This window comes from Paramisgurnus dabryanus, chromosome 21 (assembly GCF_030506205.2).
Source record: "Paramisgurnus dabryanus chromosome 21, PD_genome_1.1, whole genome shotgun sequence".
Lineage (NCBI taxonomy): Eukaryota > Metazoa > Chordata > Actinopteri > Cypriniformes > Cobitidae > Paramisgurnus > Paramisgurnus dabryanus.
Genome location: NC_133357.1, coordinates 10,446,202 through 10,470,109, shown reverse-complemented (window position 1 = coordinate 10,470,109; position 23,908 = coordinate 10,446,202). Strand labels below are relative to the sequence as shown.

Below are 23,908 nucleotides of genomic sequence, written 5' to 3'. Positions count from 1 at the left end.
TGTGTTAGCATTTAGCCTAGCCCCATTCATTCCTATGGCTCCAAACAGGGATAAATTTAGAAGCCACCAAACACTTCCATGTTTTCTCTATTTAAAGACTGTTACATGAGTAGTTACACGAGTAAAGGGCAATTTATAGTCGTGCACGTAGGGTATCCGTAGCCTGTGCGTAGCCTGACTCGCACCTTGCAAAAATTTTAACAGCGCGTCAGATCTACGCGGACCGCAAGCGCTGTGATTGGTCCACCAGAACCCCTCCCGTCAGGTAAAAAAACTGCGTCATAGGTATTTCCGTTTGTGACGGTGAAAACAAAGATGAGCCAAGTTGAGGAGTGATTTAACTCAAACTGCATCAAAAGTCGCTGTTTATTTACTTCCATCATTGCTGGTATTCTCAAATTATACACAACAAGTTGCTGTTTCTTCTTATTTTGTGGGTTAACTTGCCAAGCTTCTTCTTCTCTGACGGTCGCGCTGCTACTGTGGTTACACGCGTGGATACTGCCCACCAGCGGTCCCGCGTGTGTTTGCACGACGCGGACGACGACGCAAAAGTATAAATGAAAACCGACGCGGAACCTACGCCATCACTGCTACGCCGTAGGACCTACGCACGACTATAATGAGCCCTTAAGTATGGTGGCACAAAATAAAACTTTTGTTTGGAGCCATAATGAATGGGGCTAGGCTAAATGCTAACACATTCAAGAAGCGCTGTACATAGATTAAAAGAGCATGCATTGAAAAAAGATAGGTGTGTGTTCATTCATTTAAGTTGAGGTAAAAACATAATAAAATATTGAAAAACGGTGGTGTTTTCCTTAAGTCTAAGAACACGAAGCGTTATATTTAACCTTTTTTAAGATAGCCTGTATAATGAATCATTAATCACAAGCTTATTGCCTATACACGTACAGCCTTACAATACTAAATACATTTAGCGACGAAAACAGGTTAGTAGATGCTGTAATACCGAGGACCGTCCCTCCCTCCCTCATCCCTCATCCCTCCCACACAGACACACGACCCCCCTCTCTTCATCGCTCCCCTCCCACCGTCTCTCTTTTCCATCCACTCTCTTTTCTACAACAAACATGGCCGCGAAATCAGACGGCTCAGCCGTGTCTTTGCAGAATGACATTCCGCCGACATGCCTCCCCGCTCCGGAGAAACGCACGCCCCAGAAGGAGCACTCCCTCCTGGACTGCTGCTGGACCCTATGCGCCCTCTTGGTGTTTTTTTCGGACGGTGCTTCGGACCTGTGGCTGGCTGCCGACTACTATCTCAGGCGGGACTATTGGTGGTTCGCGCTGACACTCGTTTTCATCCTAATACCGTCTGTGGTGGTGCAGGTGCTCAGTTTCAGATGGTTCGCGTACGATTACTTGGACGCGAACGGGAGCGGAACGGCCGCGGCTGCTTTGGTGGCGGCGTCCAACGCGGAGGCTCAGTTCAGCACCAAGGACAGCGAGCAACGGGGCGCTGGCCGGTCTGCCGTTATCACCGGAACCCGGAGCAGGACCGACGCGTGCTGCAGAGTCTGTGTGTGGCTCTTTCAATGCATCGTTCATATACTTCAGCTGGCACAGGTGTGGAGGTATGTAAGTGTGCGTACTTGGGAATTTTTAATATGTGGTAAAATCCTAACGTGTCACATCAGCAGTTCATACCTCCATTGTTCATCACATGGAGTGTCCTCTCTCAAGCAAAAGTGTAACACACCCACCTTACACTCCTGAATATAAAGGTATCTTTAAAAGTTATTTGTTGTGTGGTTCAATAAAGAACCATTAACATCAACAGAACCTTATATGTGCCATAAATGCAGACTACAAAGTAAGAAAGAGCTTTTGACTGAAAGGTTCTTTGGGGAACAAAAATGCTTATTTTGTGGCATCCTTGCAAAACCATTTTAAGCACCTTCATTTTTAAGAGTGTAAGCCAAGTCTAAGTGTGAATATTGGCCAAATGAGTTGGTTACTAAGACTTGTGTTATACAAGAGAGGACTTCAGCTTAAGTATTTTGCACAGATTTATATAAATTCAGCATCGTCTACAACGTTTAAAAGAATTAATGGATAATTGTAGGACATCACAATAATACTGCCGGTCACTCTGTTTGAGTTTTTTTAGTCAGTGAGTGAAAGGAAGCCTCTTTTTTATTACCACCGTTGTGTATTTCCTGTTGCCAGTTCATCATTATATCCAAGCCGTTTGGTTCCAGGCCCCTCCTCCTCCACCTCTTATGAGCTTCTGGGTCAATAATCTCCCAGAGAGTCTCCTCCAGTCATTCAATCTGTCCACCAGAAATCGCCTTATGTACACTCTGAAATCCTTCTGTTTTTACGGCATCGCACTGGATATTCCTCTTTTTTTGTATTGCTTGCCATTGGTTCAATTTTAGAGCGGATATAACAGATTTGTTTTGATTTATTTTAAAACGGGGCATGTTCTGTTTTCTGCTAAGCTTCAGTGTGGTTGTGGATGACAGACGGCACTCAACAACATTTGTAAAAGCTTTGCATCAGAAAGGCAAAGGTCGTGGGTTCGATTTCACTCATGCCGATAAAATGTACACCATTTGGATGTAAGAGTCGGCCAAATGCATAAGTTAAACATTTAAAGGGATTAAAATATACTCTGTCAGGAAAAAAATGTTCCTACTGTAAAAAAAATTCCATAGAAATTACACTTGCAGCTGGTTGCCGGTAACTTACTGTAGATTGAAATTATTAGTTACTGTATTTACTGGCAATATTTTGTTCAAAGTTAAATAAACATTAAACATTTAAGACAAAGTCTTTTTATTTACAGAGTAAAACTAAAATAACAGCATCAAGCTAAACTTTCTGGGAAACAAAATCTGAAGCAAAAAAACTGAAAAAGGTTCACTGTAAAAAATTGCTGTAATTATGCAGCTGGTTGCCAGTAACTTACTGTAGAAGATAAAGACTGAAAATGTTTCATGTTCATTTAATTTTTAACAAACTGTTGCCAGTAAATAACATAAATTTAAAATCTACAGTAAGTTACTGGCAGCTAGTTACAAGTAATACCCAGTAATACTGTAATTTCTACAGAAATATTTTACAGTGTTGATGATGATTTCTGGTTCCCAAAATGCTTTGCATGAGCCAGTTATTGTATAGTTTTATTCTGTAAAGCTAAAGACTTGTTAATATGAAAAATGTATTTCACTTTGAACAAACTCTTGCCAGTAAATAACATAAAATTAAATCTACGGTAAGTTACCGGCAACCAGCTGCAAGTAACACTGTAATTTCTACGGAATTGTTTTGAAAGAGTATATTTAGTATACATTTAATACCTTTGAGGTACTAAAATGAACTCTTTAGGTACTTTTTGATCATTTCTTTTCTAACAGTGTAGAAAAGTAGAATTTAATTGTACACCTAAAAAACTTCACTATGTGAACCCAGAGTTCAATCCATTCACATACACTCTAAAAACAAACGGTGCTAAATAGCACTAAAAGTGGTTCTTGGCTCGTAATCATAGAGGAACCATTTTTAGTGCTATATAGCACCTATGAAGGACCTATGAAGAACCATACGGGGGTCATATAGCACCACTATTGAACCACATATGGTTCTACATAGCACTATATTGTTCTACACAGGAACTTCTTCGGTGCTATATGGCACTTAAAATGGTTCCTCTATGATTACGAGCCGAGAAACCCCTTTAGTGCTATTAAGCACCGTTTGTTTACTGTATAAACACACATGCATAATGCAGGCATGTGTTGTGAATGAATGCTGTGTATTTGTAGTTACACACACAAAGGCAGCGATGTGTGTTGATTAGCAGTGACAGGGCTCAGTTTCTGTGTGAGTGGACATTGCCCTGCTGGATCACCCGCAGGTGTTTGCTGTCATTGATATCACAAAGCTGCCAGCATTTTCAATCAAACTACATCTGTGCTCCTGTCACAACACACATGCTGCCTGTAACTGCTCTTCTTCTCCCCTTGACCTTTTGGTTACGGATCCATGTTTCTTGTGTTCTTGACCTTTTCCATAATGCCATCATTCTGTCATACCACATTTACCATAAAAAATTATTTTACACTGTTTTAGACAAATTTCAGTGATTCAAAGCAAAGCAGCCAGCCAGCAAGAAGGCAGGGAGTGGGGAATAATTTGTAACTAATTTAAATAAATCGAACCATTAGCACATTTTATTCACAAATTAGCCTTGAGGAATTTAGTCTAAGCCCTGCTGAGCACCAGTGAATATATAATTCACTCAAAACAGTTTCAGCAACCACAGACAAACAGCATTGGCACTGCAGGCTCTCTCTCTCTGTCTCTCTTTCTCTCTCTCTGTGCTTGGTGCCTGAGTACCAGCATATTCACATTTTTAACGTTTACCTCTGTCTGGCCTCTCACAGACCCATGGATTTTTGATATTGTTCACCTCCGTCTACTTTCTGACTGAATCTTTGCTTAAAAGCTTCTGAGCAGAGCTTTCCAAAGGCTCTGTCTTTGTTTGATTGGCATTAGCAGTAATGCCTTTAAATCTGCCATCAGCACGGGGCTTGTCACATCTCTGCATTAGAGGGATTATAGATGTTTACCTGCAGCAGTCTGTGAGACAGAGAGTGAGACAACTGTGAGCTACTTCAGACAGACGAGGAGCTATAGGCGTAGTAGAGTATATGTAAAGGTTAAGACTTTTTCCATGTCTGAGATGTTTGCATAAAGCTTTAATTGCATTTTAAATTATGAATTGGGCGTTTATCTGATAATTTACCATTGTGGATTACTCAGTTTGTGTATATAACATTTAAACGGGTCGTGAGTGACACAAGAATGGGTATGCAATGATAAAGAATTCAGAAAAAAAGATCTGTGGAAGATGCGACTCAATTTGACTGACTAAATTTAGAAGTGAGTGGGATTGTTTCTCCCAAAAAAATAATGTTAGTTAAGGCCAATGCAATTGCTCATGTTAGTTCATTTTGCATTAAAGGGGTGGTTTAATGGTATTTCATGCATTCTGACTTATTAACACAGTTCTAAAGTTGTTTCCTCATGCTAAACATAGGCAAAGTGTCAAAAAATCAGTTGGGCAGTTGAGTATTTCTGTGCCGAATGCACTTCGCCAGGGTTCGTACAGGTTTTGGAAAGCTGACGTTTCAGGGGTTTCTATACGTATCACTTCTTTTTATGGGCACTTCCCCTGGAAAACCCAGCCCACCTGTCAATCAGTGGGAGACGCTAGAACTTACAAGCATGTCATCACGCGGTTTTGGAAAGTTTTTTTTCGATTACAGGTCTAGCTGACGTTTCAGGGGTCTCTATACGTATCAGTTCTTTTTATGGGCACTTTCCCCGGAAAACCCCACCCACCCGTCAATCAGTGGGAGACACTAGAACTTACAAACATCACATCACGCGACAGCTTCGTTTAATTTCAAAACTCAACAATAGCATGAATGAAGAAGTGTGTTTTTGGATGTAAGGAGAAGAAAGCCAGCATTATGGAAACAATAGTTTATTATCCGGGGTAGCAGCGGAGTTTTGCGTGTGTGTTTGATGCGCTGGATTTCATTGAAAAGTCTCAACCGGGTCATGATTTGCATGCGCTAAGTAAGATTTTCTGTCTTATGTTGGAAATAGGCACGTGCATATTATATAAATGACACGAACATATAGTTAATCATAAGTAAAACAGTGTTGTACAGTGTTGCTTGACTCGTACTCGCTCCTCCCGCGGTAGTAACTCCTCCTTCTTCATTCTTCCATACGTTATTGGAAAGATTCGGTAAAGCTCATCTTTCTTTTATAAATCTGATTAAACTAAAGACTCTTTGGAGATATAAAGGATGTAATACTACCCTATTAGTCCAGGCAAAATAGCGTTTTACGACAGACTAATTGTAAAATAATTTTTTTCACCATAGATCATTTCTATGAGGTGTCCAGAACAACATACTAAAAGTCCTAAGAAATCCTAGTTGAGGAAATATGTTAATTTCTCATCAATCCGAAATGTGTGTCAATAAGGCCATACTACAGTACAACCCAATGGGGCTATTTTTTTCCTTTACTCCTATCAAAATGAAACTTTACACAATGAAAGTACCCATGAAAAGTAAATTTTTTTGTATTACAAGTTGCTTTGAAAATTAAATTTAATATGCAAATGAGCTATACACTAATCGAATATGCCCAAAATACACCCAAAAGTAACTTTTTGGTATTACAAGTTTCTTTTGAAATGAATTTGAATATCCACATGAGCTTTACACTTATTTAATATGTCCTAATTTGCATAGGCAGAAACATCATTCATATGATAAATATATCGGCCCAATGTTCATCCAATCATCCTGCTGCTTTTAGACTGGCCTCTAACCTGAAAACTGCCTGGCTTGGTAGTTCCTGCCAGCTGTATAACCCCCACCGGTATAATCTTCAGGGTCACGGAGGAACACAAGCCTCCCCACCACAACAAGGTAGCAACAGAAGGGGAGGCCTTTTTCGTGTTTTTGTTTTTTGGTGATTTTGTTTTTACATCTTTTTTTAAATCCAGCCTGGATCCTCGACCCCTTCTCTGTGGCTCATGGTTCTGGCACCTCCTATATCAATTCCTGGTTTGTTCTTTGCTTAGTTCTTCCCCTCTGGGTCATATTCATCTGATAAATCAGGCAACTGTGAGTTTGTACAGCTATTACCACAACATTTTCCACAAATGTTAGTGCAAGGGGGTCCATGTTTTTTGCATGTGCATCTCTTTGTGCTGCAGTCTTTCTTGCAACTACAGTGGACGTAACTATCAACTCCAAAAGTGCAGCAGTAAGTAAACATGATTTTAAATGGTATGGATCAATCTTTCTGCAAATGTAATGATTGAGCTGAAGTTTAGAGCTGCTGTGTGCATCATGCCATCCAGATCTGAAGCCCGGAAAATGCCGCTATAAAGTATAATGTGGTTATAATGTAACGCTATAGCCTAAAATGTAAGTGAGCATCTTATTTATGTATTTAATTTTTTTCGATTCAATTTTATTTATATAGCGCTTTTCACAATTTGGTACCTTTTAGACCTATGCGTATTGGTTTAGTCACAGCAGTGATTAACAAAAATTCGGCTAAGACCAGCATAAGCTGGTAACTGGTTTTTGCTGATTTAAGGTGGCAGTAGCTGGTTTAAGCTGGTCCTCCCAGCCTGGGAAAAAATTGACATGGTGTTGGCTCGTTACGCTGCTTGGCTGATCAGTCATTATTGGCATTAATCTCCCATCCAAAACATGGCACCCCCAAGGTTTTGGGTCCATAGGTTCACTTCCCCCTTTCCACTTCATCATTTGGTAAAAGACCCAACGACTATGGAACTTTGCAGCTGCTGACGTTGGAGGAAGAGATTGAGCTTCCACTGGAGATGAGTTCTGAGTTACTTTAATAAAGAATTGCCTGTTATCTCAGCATGTCCAGTGATTCATCCTTTTGCCCCCATACAGTGATACTAGAGCTTTTTCACCTGCAATGATGATGCCTTTTCCCACATTTTCCTGTGACTGGCTAAACACCTTAGCTTGTTTGAGAAAGCTCGTGTCATTCTTTACTTTTTTCAGTGCCATCCCTTTCCTATGCCAAATAGACGAGATGTAGAATTACAGCCTCAAAATGATTGTGGTTGGATTGTTTGAAGAGCTCGATGTGTCATCTTGAATGGAAAAAGTCTGAAATCATTTAGTTGCTTTTAAATAAAAATCTATAATATGGTATAGGTTTTCGTTCCCTAATTAAAATGTAAGTATGGAAAACAATCAATTACACATTCTTAATAAAAATGTCATTTAAATTCTGAAACATAAGAGGATTTTATATAAATTGTTTCAGCACTGACTCATAATAGTGCCCCAACAAAATAAATGGCCAATTGCACTGCATTGTAATGAATGTATTTTGTAATGCAATTTTTTTTACCCATATCAATGCTGCAAGGAAACCTCAGGTACATTTATGCTGTTATACTAGTGACCTTAAGAAAAAAGGAATCAGTCTTTCTTGTGTTTTGTTAATAAATTTACTGTATTGATCTATTTTTTAGCTTAACATGCATTTAAATTGTACAGATTTTGCTAGTGCTGCAATTCAGATTGCTTTAGTGAGGCAATTTTATCAGATGAATATAACCCAGAGTGGAAGAACCAAGTAAAGAACAAACCAGGAAATGATATGGGGGTGCCCGAACCAAAAGCCACAGAGAAGGGGTTGAGGATCCAGGCTGGATAAAAAACATAAAAAAATGTAATAACAAAAACACACACAAAAAACACAACTCTCCCCTTCTGTTCAGGCTTGTGTTACTCCGTGACCCTGAAGATTATACCGGTGGGGGTTATACAGCTGGCAGGACTTACCAAGCCAGGCAGTTTTCAGGTTAGAGGCCAGTCTAAAAGCAGCAGGATGATTGGATAAACATTGGGCTGATATATTTATCAAACATATGAATGATGTTTCTGCCTATGCAAATTAGGACATATTAAATAAGTGTAAAGCTCATGTGGATATTCAAATTCATTTCAAAAGAAACTTGTAATACCAAAAAGTTACTTTTGGGTGTATTTTGGGCATATTCGATTAGTGTATAGCTCATATGCATATTAAATTTAATTTTCAAAGCAACTTGTAATACAAAAAAATTTACTTTTCATGGGTACTTTCATTGTGTAAAGTTTCATTTTGATAGGAGTAAAGGAAAAAAATAGCCCCATTGGGGTGTATTGTAGTCTGGCCTTATTGGCACACATTTCGGATTGATGAGAAATTAACATATTTCCTCAACTAGGATTTCTTAGGACTTTTAGTATGTTGTTCTGGACACCTCATAGAAATGATCTATGCTGAAAAAAATTCTTTTACAATTACTTCTATTTTTTGCTCCAAAATGAGTTAGTTTGCCTGGACTATATAGGTACTCCAGAATAACATCAGAAATGCAGAAACAGTGTGTGTTATGAGCTTTAAGTAATGTTAACAGTAAGACCTTGTTGTAAAGTGTCAGCATGTTTTTTTTAGAAAATGTGGCATTTTTGTTTTGAAAAGAAAAAAATGGTCCTTAGCTGTCACTGGGGCAGTGCCCTTTCCAAAGGTACACTTTGCGCCTATAGAGTTCATATTACATCAGAAGTACATACTAGTACCAAAGAGTGCATTTAAGTACCTCAAAGGTACACAAAAACACCTGCTGTGTTGAGAGAAATGACAACATCCTCTAAGCTGAGGAATATTTACAATATTTTACTATAAAGCCCACGAGAGAAGATTTATTTCTGTATGGTCATTTAAAGTTTTATTAAAGTCATTTCTTTTTTGCCATAAAGTGCTACCTGATGCATGCAGAGGTTTAAATGTGCAGTTTAAAAATAAAAGGTGCAAAAGAGTCATTTTCACTATGTACATTCAATTTTTGTTCACCTAATGTAATGTTAAATGACTCCATTATTCACCTGTGCTTTCAACGCATTCAGCCAGAGAGAGGTTGGACTCTGATATGTGTTGATTCAGAAGTTTGTTGGTATTACAGCAAACAGAATAGCTGTTTGTTATTGGGTCCATCCCTCAATGGACAGTTTAATTAGAAGTTCCCTGTTGAGCAAGCCAAGAGTTTGTTTAAAATCCACATTTCCTTCATTTCCAGCTGGACTGTCTGAAACCCAAACATTTGTATTGGTCTGGGTGATCAAGAGGCAGGATTACACCACCTTAAATAGTCTCAGCTACAATGAGAGCTGTTATGAGACTGGTTTTCTTTGTGGACATCAAAGTTAAGCTCTACTGAGTCCGGACAGCTTAATGCCTTCTTGAAACATATTCCTGAGAGTGAATTCGCTGAGATTAACTGTGACAAGACAAGGAACCTATAAAACTTAAGACAGGGTTATTGTGTGGTTGATAAACTGCGGGACAGTGTGGGCAGCTGTGGATTTGAGGGAGATTTGCCCTCGTCTGTGAATATGGCTGATCTGAAAGGTTGAGTAATGCATAGAGTACAGAACCTTTAAATACATCTCCACCGAGTCTTGATTTTTATCTGCTGTGTCTAAAATCTATATTTGACATCATAAAGCGCTTACTTGCCTTTACATTTCTCAAAGCCAGTGGCGGGTAGTGACTGCTCTTCCGAGGGGCACAAATTCAAAAATGTGTTCGGAGTGTCATGTGTGTTGTTCGTGTTTTCAAAATATTTGTTTGTTGAGTCATGTGAACCATGTGCATCACGTGTTTTGTCAAAATAAGTGCCTGCTGCAGATGCGACAAAACTGTTTATGATAAAAGAGAAGCGCACATTCACAAAATACACGCAAGACACTCCCTTAACAGTAAACTCTGATTACACATGAGATTATGCGAGTATCTGGCAAATGCGAGCGTCTCTTTTATCATAAACCCTTTAGACGCATCTGCAGCAGGCACTTATTTTGACAAGACACGTGATGCACATAGGTTCACTTGACGCGCCAAACACATATTTTGAAATTACGAACCACACACATGACGGGCTACATACATGTTGCGAAAAAAGAAGTCACCGACCGCCACTGCTCAAAGCCATTTAAATCATTAAGCGTTAATTAAAGCATAATATTTAGATTTTTTTAGATTGAGATTTTTTGCCGTTTTGGTTACTAATGTCAAAACCATATAATCTCCAAAAATGAAAGGTACAAGAAGGTACCAAAGTTGTCACTGGGGCGGTACCTTATCAAAAAGTAAACTTTTGTACCTCAAAAGTACATAGAGGTACGTACTGTTTCCTCGAATATCTGTACCAAAATTATACATATCGGTACCTTTTGGAAGGTAACGTCCCAGTGACAACTTTGTACCTTTTTAAAGGCAGGGTACCAGATTTGATCCAGAAACATTTTAAGTTATGCTGGTTAAAAGTCTCCTCACAGCCTGACAGCAATCACTATGTTAAGTTTTTTAAATGTATTTGGAGAAATTTAAGTCATCTGTAAAAGGCGTAGGACCAAAAAATGTAGATCATTGATCTCGGTCCGAACAGACGTTGCTTTTTTGTCCCTTATCCGTAAGGTAAAATAAATGCCACCACGCAGTCTGTTCACGCAGACACCATACGTCATCAGTGCGTTCACATGCGCTCACCTCCCATCTGTAAACAGAGGGAAAATGGCAAACTTTTCTGCTGAATTGACAACCTGCAGGAGCCACAAAATGAAAGACATCTTAAAACAACAACAGCAAAAACTGCCTGGATCAGCAAAGAGCAAAAACTCAAATTAACATCGATAACTATACCGCTTTACCACAAGATGCAAACAGCTGCAGGAGGCAAACGGTCTGAAGAGTCACTGCAGAGTCAAAATAAACCCCTGTTTATTTTTGTAAGGTAGGTACACGATACGTATTGAGATGGATTCAGATATTCTACTTTGATGAAATTTGTATTCGTTTACGGGTTAGCATAACAATAGTTACTATGTCTACACAACCGAAAGTGTGCTTTAACTAATTCTGATGTAAAACAGTTGTTTATTTTGGTAATTTTGGTCATGTTATTCACTTTGTACTGCGAAGTTTTCTCACTGGTGAATGAGACATGAGATGTGGACGTCTGATCTGTGCGTGTTCATGTGTTTTGGAGGAGGCGTAACTTTGGATTGCGATTTGAATGGATCGTGATTTCATTGCTAGTCGGCTACCATTAGCATTTTTCAAAATTAGATACCCTACCTTTAAAGGGGTCATAGCGTGAAAATTTGACTTTTTTCATGTTTAAGTGCTATAATTGGGTCCCCAGTGCTTCTATAAACCTAGAAAATGTGATAAAGATCAACCCAGTAACTTAATTTGAGTAAGCCATTTTCTGCAAGCATGTGAAAAATTAGGTCGTTCAGATTTCGCCTGTTTTGTGAGGTAGGTAGCAAGGCGAATTACAATAATACCGCCCCCTTTATCTGCACTATCCAACCACAGCACTGCCATTTAGTTCAGAGAGAAAGAGGAAGAAAGGAAGGACTTTACAGCACAATTGAGTTTCAATTACAACAAACCACCATCATTGTGATCAGTGTTTGAATTTCATCAGCTCATTTGCATTTTAAATGACACACCCAAAAACGGCACACTTTTGCTCAGGCCTACAAATTTGCGATTTTAACATGCTATAATAAATTTTCTATATGGCATTTTGAGCTAAAACTTCACATACACACTCTGGGGACAGCAAAGATTTATTTTACATCTTAAAAATATCTCATAATATGACCCCTTTAAGTGTAGTTTTACTACAGTAACCATGGTTTATCCATGGCTTTTATTGCATAATGTAGTAGAAAAAAATTTAATTTAATAACTTCAGTGTAAGTTTTGGATGTGTAATGGATTTTCCCATAGTATCTATGTTCTTTTTTGACAGGTGACAGGTGCAGTACATAACAAATTTTGATGCTGATGTTATTCAATGACATATTTTGACAACACTTGATAAAAAATGTGTTCCTGCCGTATTATAGTGAAACCATTTTTTGGCAGATTTTGAAAGCCTTTGGGTTTTGTTAAGCAAAGTAGTGGGCTAAGCTAAACTGCAGTGTCTGTCAGTTGTCTTCATGGAGACTTTGACAGCTATTCTCCCGGTCTGTGTACTGCTAGATTTTCCTTTCAGTGAGTGCTTTTTTACTTGCACCGCCAGTTGTGAAGAGGATGTGGAGCGATTTTATAGAACGTATCAATTTAGTGTGATTCATTCTGTCAATCTCCTGGCATCCAGAAAACACTCCTATTACTCTCAGTACCCTTGAGACAGACTAAAATATCATGGCACTTCCTGTCAAAGGAAAAAATACTTAACATCAAGTCAGATTTTGCAGGGGGCCCACATAAAAATATATTTCTCTGGTACAACTGATAATTTTTTGCTTCCAAATATGCCAAAATATGTACCCCAACTGCTACTATGGCAGTACCCTTTAAAAAGGTCCTATAAGGTAGAAATTGTTTACATTTGAGGTACTAATATGTACCTCTAAGGTACTAATATGAACTCTTTAGGTCCAAAACTCTACTTTTTGAAAGGGTACCTTTCCAGTTACAGCTTGGGTACATATTGTGACCTTTTTCTGACACTGCAGTTGAGCTAATAGACTAAGCTATAGACATAACTAAAACCTTTTAAAATGTGCTTTTATTTAATTTGCCATTTTGTGATACATCCATGTTCTTTCCTGGCTGTATCTCAGGTATGTTCATGCCTTATATCTGGGAGTGCAAAGCCGCTGGCGTGGACACCATGGACACAGACATTTCTACTGGCGAATGATGTTCGAGAGCGCTGATATCAGCATGCTGAGGCTGCTGGAAACCTTTCTGAAGAGCGCACCTCAACTCGTTCTGCAGCTCAGCATTATGGTCCAGACCAGCCAGGTTCTGCCCTTGCAGGGTAAGTCACTTTACATGAACTCCAAACAATGACTATATATGTCCAAGGATATCAGATGGTTAAGCCTGTGCTGTTTTATGTATTATATGCTATATGGAACATTATACACATTTAAATATATGTACCTATTATAAATGCAGAGTTTTTTATCTTAGTTGGATAAAATATGGACAAACGGGTTGGGTATAAATGAACCTTCTTGGTTGTTTCAACCTGTGATAGGGTTAAATATGATTTTTTTTAGTTTAATTTAAACCAGCAATTGGGTTTTGTACATATTTTACCGCGGAATGTCATGTTTTATACATCTAATTTCAGTGTGGCACAACTTGTTCATAAACTCACCATCTTTGGAGATCCGAGTAAAATTTTCCAGCATGGGACTACACTGTCAGAAAAATAGTCCTAGCTGTCACTGGGGCAGTACCTTTTAAAATGGTACACCTTCGCACCTAAAGAATTCATATTAGTACCTCAGAGGTACATATTGGTAATACGAAAGAGTCCATATTAGTACTTAAAGGGATAGTTCACCTAAAAATGAAATTAATTTCATTAATGACTCACCCTCATGTCGTTTCAAACCTTCAAAGACCTCTGTTCATCTTCTGAACACAGTTTATTAAGATGATTTATATTTAGTCCGAGAGCTTTCTGACCCTCCATTGAAAATCTATGTACGGTATACTGTTCAAGTCCAGAAAGGTTATAAAAACATCATCAAAATTGTCCATGTGACATCAGTGGGTCAGTTAGAATTTGTTAAAATACATTTTGGTCCAAAAACAACAAAAATTACGACTTTATTCAGCATTGTCTTCTCTTCCGGGTCTGTTGTGAAGCGCATGCAGAAGACTGCAGTGACGCTGCTGACGTGTTATCTGGTGCGCCCCAGCTTTTTTTTTGCGCCCGAGCTTCGTTTAAAGTCTGAGGGAGACACACAATGTAAGTTTGAAATTTGTTTTTGTAAACATGTCTGAGGATAACACGTCAGCAGCGTTGTACGGCAGCAGCGTCACTGTGCACGTGCATTTGCAACAGACGCGAGAGAGAAGACAATGCTGAATAAAGTTGTTATTTTGGACCAAAATGTATTTTCGACGCCTCAAAAAATTCTAACTGACCCACTGATGTCACATGGACTACTTTGATGATGTTTTTATTACCTTTCTGGACATGGACAGTATACCGTAGATTTTCAATGAAGGGTCAGAAAGCTGTCAGACTAAATATAAATCATCTTAAACTGCGTTCTGAAGATGAACGGAGGTCTTACGAGTTTGGAACGACATGAGGGTGAGTGTGTACCAGATGTATAGGCCTACCTGTTTAGCTCAGTAGGAAATTTTAAAGGGTATTGCCCCAGTGACAGCAGACCATTTTTTTACCATTTTCTTCTGACAGTGTACATAGTAATTGTAATTCTTAACCTAATTAACCAAAAAATGATCTGTGATATGTAAAGACAGTGGGGTTACATGCATGTTTTATGTCAGTGTGCAAAACCTATATTAGTTTTTGTCAGAAAAATATTCAAGTAATTTCATTAATGATTAAATTCAGATCCGCACTCTGTAGTCTCTGTAGTTAGGGCACAATTTGTTTTATTGTGCCCTAGAGGGGCACCATCCAACTTTGCAATGAATAAAGAGAAACACCATTTAACACGAAAATTACAGTCATCAAATAATGATTTAGAAAATTACCAGAAAATTAGAGATACACGTTAGTGTCATCGTGTATAATGGTGACATTTTACAATCACCGTTAATTGTAGTTTCATTGCTCCAATCTATCTCCGGCTCTGTCAGGAAGGAACAGGACATGCCACGGTTACAAACCCACCCGTCAGATGCCTCTGATCACAGACCGGCGAGAACTCTCTGCTGCATTAATACTGCACTACGGGAACAATTGTTGCCACTGTCAGATGTTCCCTGGGGAATTTTATCCAAATGTCAAACAGCAAACTGTGACTCTAAAGAACAGTCAGAGATGGTTAACTGCAGGATGTGATCTTTATTGAAAGGTTTCGTTCCTGTTTCTTTTTGTGTCGTACTGACAATAGGTTCGAGAGGAGAAGGCTTGCTCGTATATTCAGTAAAATTGCTGAGTACATCATTTATACAAAGATAAAAATGATCTGCCAAAAATAGTTCAAAGCATGGCATACCCAGTTCTCAGGAGATAACCAGTGGACACCCTAGAGTCAGCAGTGTACAGACTACAGAAAGCAGTGCAAGATTTTTCTTTTGGTTTGCACTGACCTGCACTTTTATAGTAAAAGGTTTTTCCCTCGTGTTCTATATGATGTTATTAACGGATATGGCTGGGTGTGCCATAACCACGCAGGATCACATTCAGAGCAGTGAATGATAGCTGGACAAATAACTAATGACTGTCTTCCTGCTGATTAAAGGAGATCCTACATTTGACTTCTCCTGACTAAGTGGGTGAGCTGATGAATGGTCAGAGAGGAACCTTGTCAAATATTCATGAGAGCTTTTTCACCCTCTTCAGCACTCAGATTTTTTGTGGTTGTTGTTGTTAAAGGGAGTTGTGGGGTTTTCTCTCTTTCTTTACATTATATTAATGGATTATTTGCTCATCTTATGCTGTAGTTTTGCAACGCAAATGCATCAATGGTTTGCTTTTTAGCCAAGAAAAACATAGATCATTAGTATTAATTATGAAGGCATTATACGTAAGATTTTTGGATCGAAATACCCAAAAACTACTAGCACAGTGGTATATTATTTCTTTACCTGTGTTCTTACAATATCCCAAATGTTTTCTATAATATTTGAATATAGAGAATTTGCCGTTTTAAATAGTTTCTATCAAGTCACTCTGTTGAGTAACATTAAAACATCTATAAACATGATAGACATAACTGCGATTTTGTTTTTGTATGGCGACCTCTAGCAGTATAAATGACTATGTGCCTTTTAAATTTCTCACTTTGGACTTCAGATTAGTATTTTGGAAAAGACATTGTTTAACGTTTTAGACTTTGACATCTTTTAAAGGCCCACTTCCCTTACGAAAATTAACCATGGTTTTATTGTGGTAAAAGTGTAGTAACCATTTTTTTTTTGGTGTATTGATTACTATCAGCAAATCTTACGTACGTTTCGGCATATGCCAGATCAAGTGGGCGTTCCTTTCTGCCATATGTATGCTCTCTGGCTTCCGTCTATGATGTCACGCCCAACCATTGGTGGAATTTGATATACATACTCAGATGCCGTTACGCTGCAGGCGTTCCCCATAGCGTTAGCTCTGACACAGCATTGAAGTTCCCTCGATAAGGAACGTCTCGCGTTATGTATGTAACCATTGTTCCCTGAGAAGGGAACGAGACGCTGCGTCTCCCTGGCCATACTCCAGGCGTGCCTGTACACCTGCTTCGGCATATGCCAGATAAAGTGGGTGTTCCTTTCAACCGTATTTATGCTCTCTGGCTATGACATCACGTCCAACCATTGGTCGAATTTGATATACATACTCGGATGCCGTCAAGCTCTAGGCATTCCCCATAGCGTCAGCTCTGATGCAGCGTTGAAGTTTTCTCGAAAGGGAACGTCTCGGGTTACATATGTAACCCTTGTTCCCTGAGAAGGGAACGAGACGCTGCGTCTCCCTTGCCATACTCCCAGCGTGCCTGTACACCCGCTTTCGGCATATGCCAGATAAAGTGGGCGTTCCTTTCCACCGTATTTATGCTCTCTGGCTTCCGTCTATGATGTCACGTCCAACCATTGGTCGAATTTGATATACATACTCAGACGCGATCACGCTGTAGGCGTTCCCCATAGCGTCAGCTCTGATGCAGCGTTGAAGTTCCCTCAAAAGAGGACGTCTCGGGTGACGTATGTAACCCGTGTTCCCTGAGAAGGGAACGAGACGCTGCGTCTCCCTTGCCATACTCCCAGCGTGCCTGTACACCTGCTTTCGGCATATGCCAGATAAAGTGGGCGTTCCTTTCCAGTGATTTATGCTCTCTGGTATGTATATCGATCTTGATATACAACCCCAAAACAGAAAAAGTTGGGACACTGTAGAAATTGTGAGTAAAAAAGGAATGGAATAATTTACAAATCTCATAAACTTATATTTTATTCACAGTAGAATATAGATAACATATCAAATGTTGAAAGTAAGATATTTTGAAATGTCATGCCAAATATTGGCTCATTTTGGATTTCATGAGAGCTACACATTCCAAAAAAAGTTGGGACAGGTAGCAATAAGAGGCCAGAAAATTTTAATGTACATATAAGGAACAGTTGAAAGACCAACTTGCAACTTATTAGGTCAATTGGCAACATGATTAGGTATAAAAAGAGCCTCTCAGAATGGCAGTGTCTCTCAGAGGTCAAGATGGGCATAGAATCACCAATTCCCCAAATGCTGCAGCGAAAAATAGTTTTCTGAGCTTCTCAGAGAAAAAATGCAATGAGATTGAAGTTATCATCATCTACAGTGCATAATATCATTCAAAGATTCAGAGAATCTGGAACAATCTCTATGCGTAAGGGTCAAGACCGGAAAACCATACTGGATGCCTGTGATCTTCGGGCTCTTAGACGGCACTGCATCACATACAGGAATGCTTCTGTAATGGAAATCATAACATGGGCTCTGGAATACTTCCAGAAAACATTGTCAGTGAACACAATCCACCGTGTCATTCGCTGTTGCCAGCTAAAACTCTGTAGGTCAAAAAAGAAGCCATATCTAAACATGATCCAGAAGCACAGGCGTTTTCCCTGGGCAAGGCTCATTTAAAATGGACTTTGGCAAAGTGGAAAACTGTTCTGTGGTCCAACGAATCAAAATTTGAAGTTCTTTTTGAAAAACTGGGATGCCATTTCATCCGGACTAAAGAGGACAATGACAACCCAAGTTGTTATTAGCGCTCATTTCAGAAACCTGCATCTCTGATGGTTTGGGGTTGCATGAGTACGTGTGGCATGGGCAGCTTACACATCTGGAAAGGCACCATCAATGCTGAAAGGTTTATTCAAGTTCTAGATACATATGATCCCATTCAGACGTCGTCTCTTTCAGGGAAGACCTTGCATTTTCCAACATGACAATGCCAGACCACATAGTGCATCAATTACAACATCAAGACTGCATAGAAGAAGGATCTGAGTACTGAAATGGCCAGCCTGCAGTCCAGATCTTTCACCCAAAGAAAAGATTTGGTGCATCATAAAGCGAAAGATGCGACAAAGAAGACCTAAGACAGTTGAGCAACTAGAAGTCTGTATTAGACAAGAAAAGGACAACATTCCCATTCCTAAACATTGGTCCTCCTCCAGCTGTTCCTTTATATGCACATTTAACTTTTCTGGCCTCTTATTGCTACCTGTCCCAACTTTTTTTGGAATGTGTAGCTCTCATGAAATCCAAAATGAGCCAATATTTGGCATGACATTTCAAAATATCTTACTTTCAACATTTGATATGTTATCTATATTCTACTGTGAATAAAATATAAGTTTATGAGATTTGTAAATTATTCCATTCCTTTTTTACTCACAATTTCTACAGTGTCCCAACTTTTTCTGTTTTGGGGTTGTACATACTCAGACCCCGTCATGCTGTAGGCATTCCCCATAGCGTCAGCTCTGATGCAGCGTTGAAGTTTTCTCGAAAGGGAACGTCTCGGGTTACATATGTAACCCTTGTTCCCTGAGAAGGGAACAAGACGCTGCGTCTCCCTTGCCATACTCCCAGCGTGCCTGTACACCCGCTTTCGGCATATGCCAGATAAAGTGGGCGTTCCTTTCCACCGTATTTATGCTCTCTGGCTTCCGTCTATGATGTCACGTCCAACCATTGGTCGAATTTGATATACATACTCAGACGCGATCACGCTGTAGGCGTTCCCCATAGCGTCAGCTCTGATGCAGCGTTGAAGTTCCCTCAAAAGAGAACGTCTCGGGTGACGTATGTAACCCGTGTTCCCTGAGAAGGGAACGAGACGCTGCGTCTCCCTTGCCATACTCCCAGCGTGCCTGTACACCTGCTTTCGGCATATGCCAGATAAAGTGGGCGTTACTTTCCAGTGATTTATGCTCTCTGGCTTCCGTCTATGACGTCACGCCCAACCATTGGTCGATCTTGATATACATACTCAGACCCCGTCACGCTGTAGGCGTTCCCCATAGCGTCAGCTCTGATGCAGCGTTGAAGTTCCCTCGAAAGGGAACCATGTTTTAATTGTGGTTTTTGAAAACCATAGTTATCAAAACCATGGTTATTTTGTGGTTACCATGGTTTTACTACAGTAACCATGTTTTTTTTTTGTTTTAACTGTAGTAAAACCATGGTTAATTTTCGTAAGGGTCAAGTGCCTGCTTAAAATGTTCAGCTTTGTTCCACGTGTTGGGACAATTTCCACTGAAACAGGAAGTTAGGGCTGGGCATATTGAGTGGCCACTCCCACTTTTAAAATTGCCAGTAGTGTTTAGTTTACCTCATAACCTGGAATTTGCTTAAAAGCTGGAGTGCCGAATGAAGTAAGTTTAAAATGCTTTTATGTTCTTTTAATGTGTTGAAGTAAACTAATTTATAGATATCCGTAACATATTTATACTTCAAGCTATTAACCTTTACTTTTGATTTTATGAGGACTTTAAACACATGAGAAACATGAAAACATGCTGCCTTGGAAAACAATTAAGATTTTATATTAAAATTAGCCTCTTTAATGATTTTGGAGACCTACAATGTTGTTTTCCCACACCATTTATATACTCTCTAATACATGACACACCAAATAAATCCTTAACTCAATTCCTATTTTTTTCCAGCAGCTTGAAATGGAATTAAAATGGAAATAATGGCATAAGTCGACTCAAGTCTGTCTGCTTCCACCCACCCTGCATCAATTGTTCTTTCTTATTGTGTTTATAGGTTTGTCTGCCTCAGCTTCTCTGGTGTCTCTGGGATGGATGATGGCATCTTATCAGAAGGCATTACGAGACTCTCGTGACGACAAGCTTCCCATGTCATATAAAGCAGTGATGGTGAACATCCTTTGGCACTTGTTCACAGTGGGAGCGCGTGCCATGGCCTTCGCTCTTTTTGCCTCCATCTTCCAGCTCTACTTTGGCATTTTCATCGTGGCCCACTGGTGCGCCATGACGTTCTGGATTATCCAGGGCGAGACTGACTTCTGCATGTCTAAATGGGAGGAAATCATCTACAACATGATGGTGGGCATCGTGTACATATTCTGCTGGTTCAGCGTGCGTGAGGGTCCCACGCGATGCCGTCTGCTCCTCTACAGCCTCATAGTTCTGGTTGAAAATGTGGCCCTTACTGCCATTTGGTACATATACCGCAGTCCACGTACCTCTGACTTTTACGCCGTGGTGATAGTTTGTGTGGTGGTTTGCAGCTACGCCCTGGGCACGTTTTTTATGTTTGTCTATTACTGCCTGTTGCACCCTGATGGGCCTGTGTCTGGGACCTATATTGGATGCTGCGGGGTTCGGGTGAGTGCCGTTCCAGATCCCTGCATTTCATCGCCCACTTCTGCCGCTCCTTTGGATGCGGTCAGCAGCCCTCCACGGACGCTGCAGAGGACTAAAGGAGGCGAGGCGTTTGATGGTGGGGATGTGTTCAAAGTGCGGCCTGTTGTGGGCTCTCGAACCCCCGCACCTCGCCTCTCACCAAGGACAGAGGGGCCGGTAATTCGCATCGACTTGCCCAGGAAACAATACCCAGCGTGGGACGCCCACTTCATTGATCGCAGACTGCGAAAGACCATCTTGGTACTGGAAAGTGCGGCTCCGGTCACACCAAGGATCCAGTATCGGTGTCTAGGCACACCCAAGGAAGTGATGGAGTATGAGACGACAGTCTGAAAATGTGTTAAATTAGCTGCTTATCTGTGCGAATATAGGATGTAGTACATACGTGTGCAAAGTCTGTCCTCTCCAGCATTATAAGGCGGAGACGCAATGGATGTTTGGTGCTGTAGATGGACTTTTTATCATCTGTGTAGGCACCTGACATGATGCACTAGTGTCTAAACAAGGGCCACACTGGTAACATGAGACCACGGGTTATTGGGTCAGAGCTTTAGGAAGTTAAGCAGGAAGCCGATCATATTGAGATATAGGAGTAACAAGGTTACAAAACACCTATCAATGTAGTACATCAACAGTGATGGTGCTTAAACACATCATTAACACCATTTCAAACCATTCTGGATGTTTTTATTGAAACTTTTGGGGCCTGAAAAGCAATTACTGAATCCATTCGGTAGTAATGTGCTCTGTTCCTCTGAGGTTGTGATGTGTACAAGGCCTTAATGAGTTTAATCTTGGCCATTCAACATCTGAAAGGTGCATTCCAGCCATCTTTAGCAGCTGTTAAGTTTCAAACATCGAACAAATTGTGTCTGTGGTTCTTTCACAAAAATAAAATAAGCTCCTGATAATGTTTTCAGGCATTGTTAAGCACAGAATGGACAGGTTTCAATAACAAGATTTCTATTCTCCTTTAAAACTATTCATGTTTTTAAAATGAAGCTCCTCACCATCAAGGCCACTTTTAAGTAGACACATTTCAAGGAAAAAACAAGAATCACTAAATAATGCTGTATTTCAGTTTTGTACATAGGATCATAATGGAGATAATAGCTCTGATGCTGAAAAGTGGTTGGGTGCATCTACAAATAGGATTTCATAAATGTTTATCTAAATGTCAAAGAATCCGGATTAAGCTTATTTATTAAATGCCTGTAATTTGAAAGTGAGAATTGTATTACAACAGTAAGGGATATCCATGTCTAAGCTAAAAAATGTGTATGTTTCTCATTGATGTCACGGTTAAAAGGAAAAAAGTCATATAGCATTATGCATTTGTTTACGTTTTGAAACAGTTCTCTTTTTATGATTCATTAAAAACTTAATCAGCCTTATGAATATGCCATTTCAAGTAATTTACATTATCTGGTGCAATAATACTCATAAGTGTTTAAATTGTGAAATATACATTTAAAAATGCATATGAAGAAATCTACGCAGTATCTTGTTTTTTTGATCTAGTATTTCTTTTGTTCTACATTTATTTAATTTTTTTGTTTTTATTGTCATTGTTCTTTCTTTCCTTCTTTCTTTCTTTTCATTGGTTTAAAACTTAAATGACAGCTTTGTTGTAAACACACCATCATTTTTATTTAACTAAATATTGGGCTGTTTGTTAAAAGAAGTTGATTATCCATTTTTTTTAATACTATGTTGACCGATATCATGTTATTGCCATTAACAGGAACAACTTTTGGCATAACTGTTCTCTATGTCCATTTTGTACTGTGTTATCATGTTGGTGCTAGCTGGAAAACCTCAGCACAGCTTCTGTATGCTCTATCAATGTGGATCATATTCATTCACTCTGGTTAATGCTGGATTTTACCGTAGACACGCTGAAAGACGTTAAGCCTTACACTGCACCTGCAAGACTGTTGCTGTCGACTATGAAAAGAAAGAAGTCGAAACTTCAGCCATGTGTTTTATTTGGAAAATAAAGCAAAATTGTGTGTTTACTGACCTGACCAAAGCATCTACAATGTGTGTTTTGTTTTGCTTTTGATGCTAAAATGAAAACTGAACCGTTAAAAGTATTATTTTAACTTACCTTTAAAGGGATAGTTCTAAATCTGTATAAATTTCTTTTTTCTGATGAAGATATTTTGATAAACGATGGTAAGCATACAGCTGACGGTACCCATTGAATTCCATCGTAATTGTTTATCCTACTATGGAAGTCAATGGTTACAATCAGCTGTGTGCTTACTATCATGTATCAAAATTTTTTTTTTTGTGTTCTTCAGAAAAAAAACTCATACAAGTTTAGAATAACATGAGGATGGTTCACATTTCTTGGTTTTAAAAAAATTATTTTTTTAGGTTTACTGCACTCTTGTGGAGGACAGTCGAATAGCAAGGAAGTGTGATGCATTTGCCATTTTTACATTCATACTGGACCTTTTATCTATATGGATTTTACTTAGGAATTAAGTTCATTATTTTGATACCTACAGATATAATTGGCATCTTAATAATAGCATCCCCAAACAATTGATAATTCAAACAGTGCTCATTCACAAGCTTTTAAAACCCTTGGTATAACACTATTATATAATATGTACTTGCTGCCAAGCATGGCATAATCAGGATGACTTATCCAAGACTTCCCTCATCACAATTTGGCTGGGTTTTAGAGCCAATGATTATGAAACTTGAATCGATTCTCCTAAGGGAAAATACATTTGTCTGGATTAGAAGACAGTTATAGACAGACAGCTGTGAAAATCAAACAAATAAAAAATATTTACAAACTAATTAGGTTTTTATTGGATCAGTTGAAAAGTAGATATGAAATATGAAATGTTACCTCAACTGTTACTGTATTACATCAGATAAATCAGATATCACAATCA

At 39.2% G+C, this 23,908-nt stretch overlaps 1 protein-coding gene across 1 annotated transcript; it reads left to right on the top strand.

The window, feature by feature from the left end:
- The first annotated feature begins 1,082 nt into the window (after positions 1-1,082).
- xkr7a (XK related 7a) lies at positions 1,083-23,045 on the top strand. Its single transcript, XM_065285502.1, has 3 exons — positions 1,083-1,597; positions 13,241-13,440; positions 20,371-23,045. Exons 1-3 carry the CDS (start codon positions 1,095-1,097, stop codon positions 21,324-21,326), a joined length of 1,659 nt encoding a protein of 552 aa, XP_065141574.1. The 5' UTR covers positions 1,083-1,094; the 3' UTR covers positions 21,327-23,045.
- The last annotated feature ends 863 nt before the right edge of the window (positions 23,046-23,908 follow it).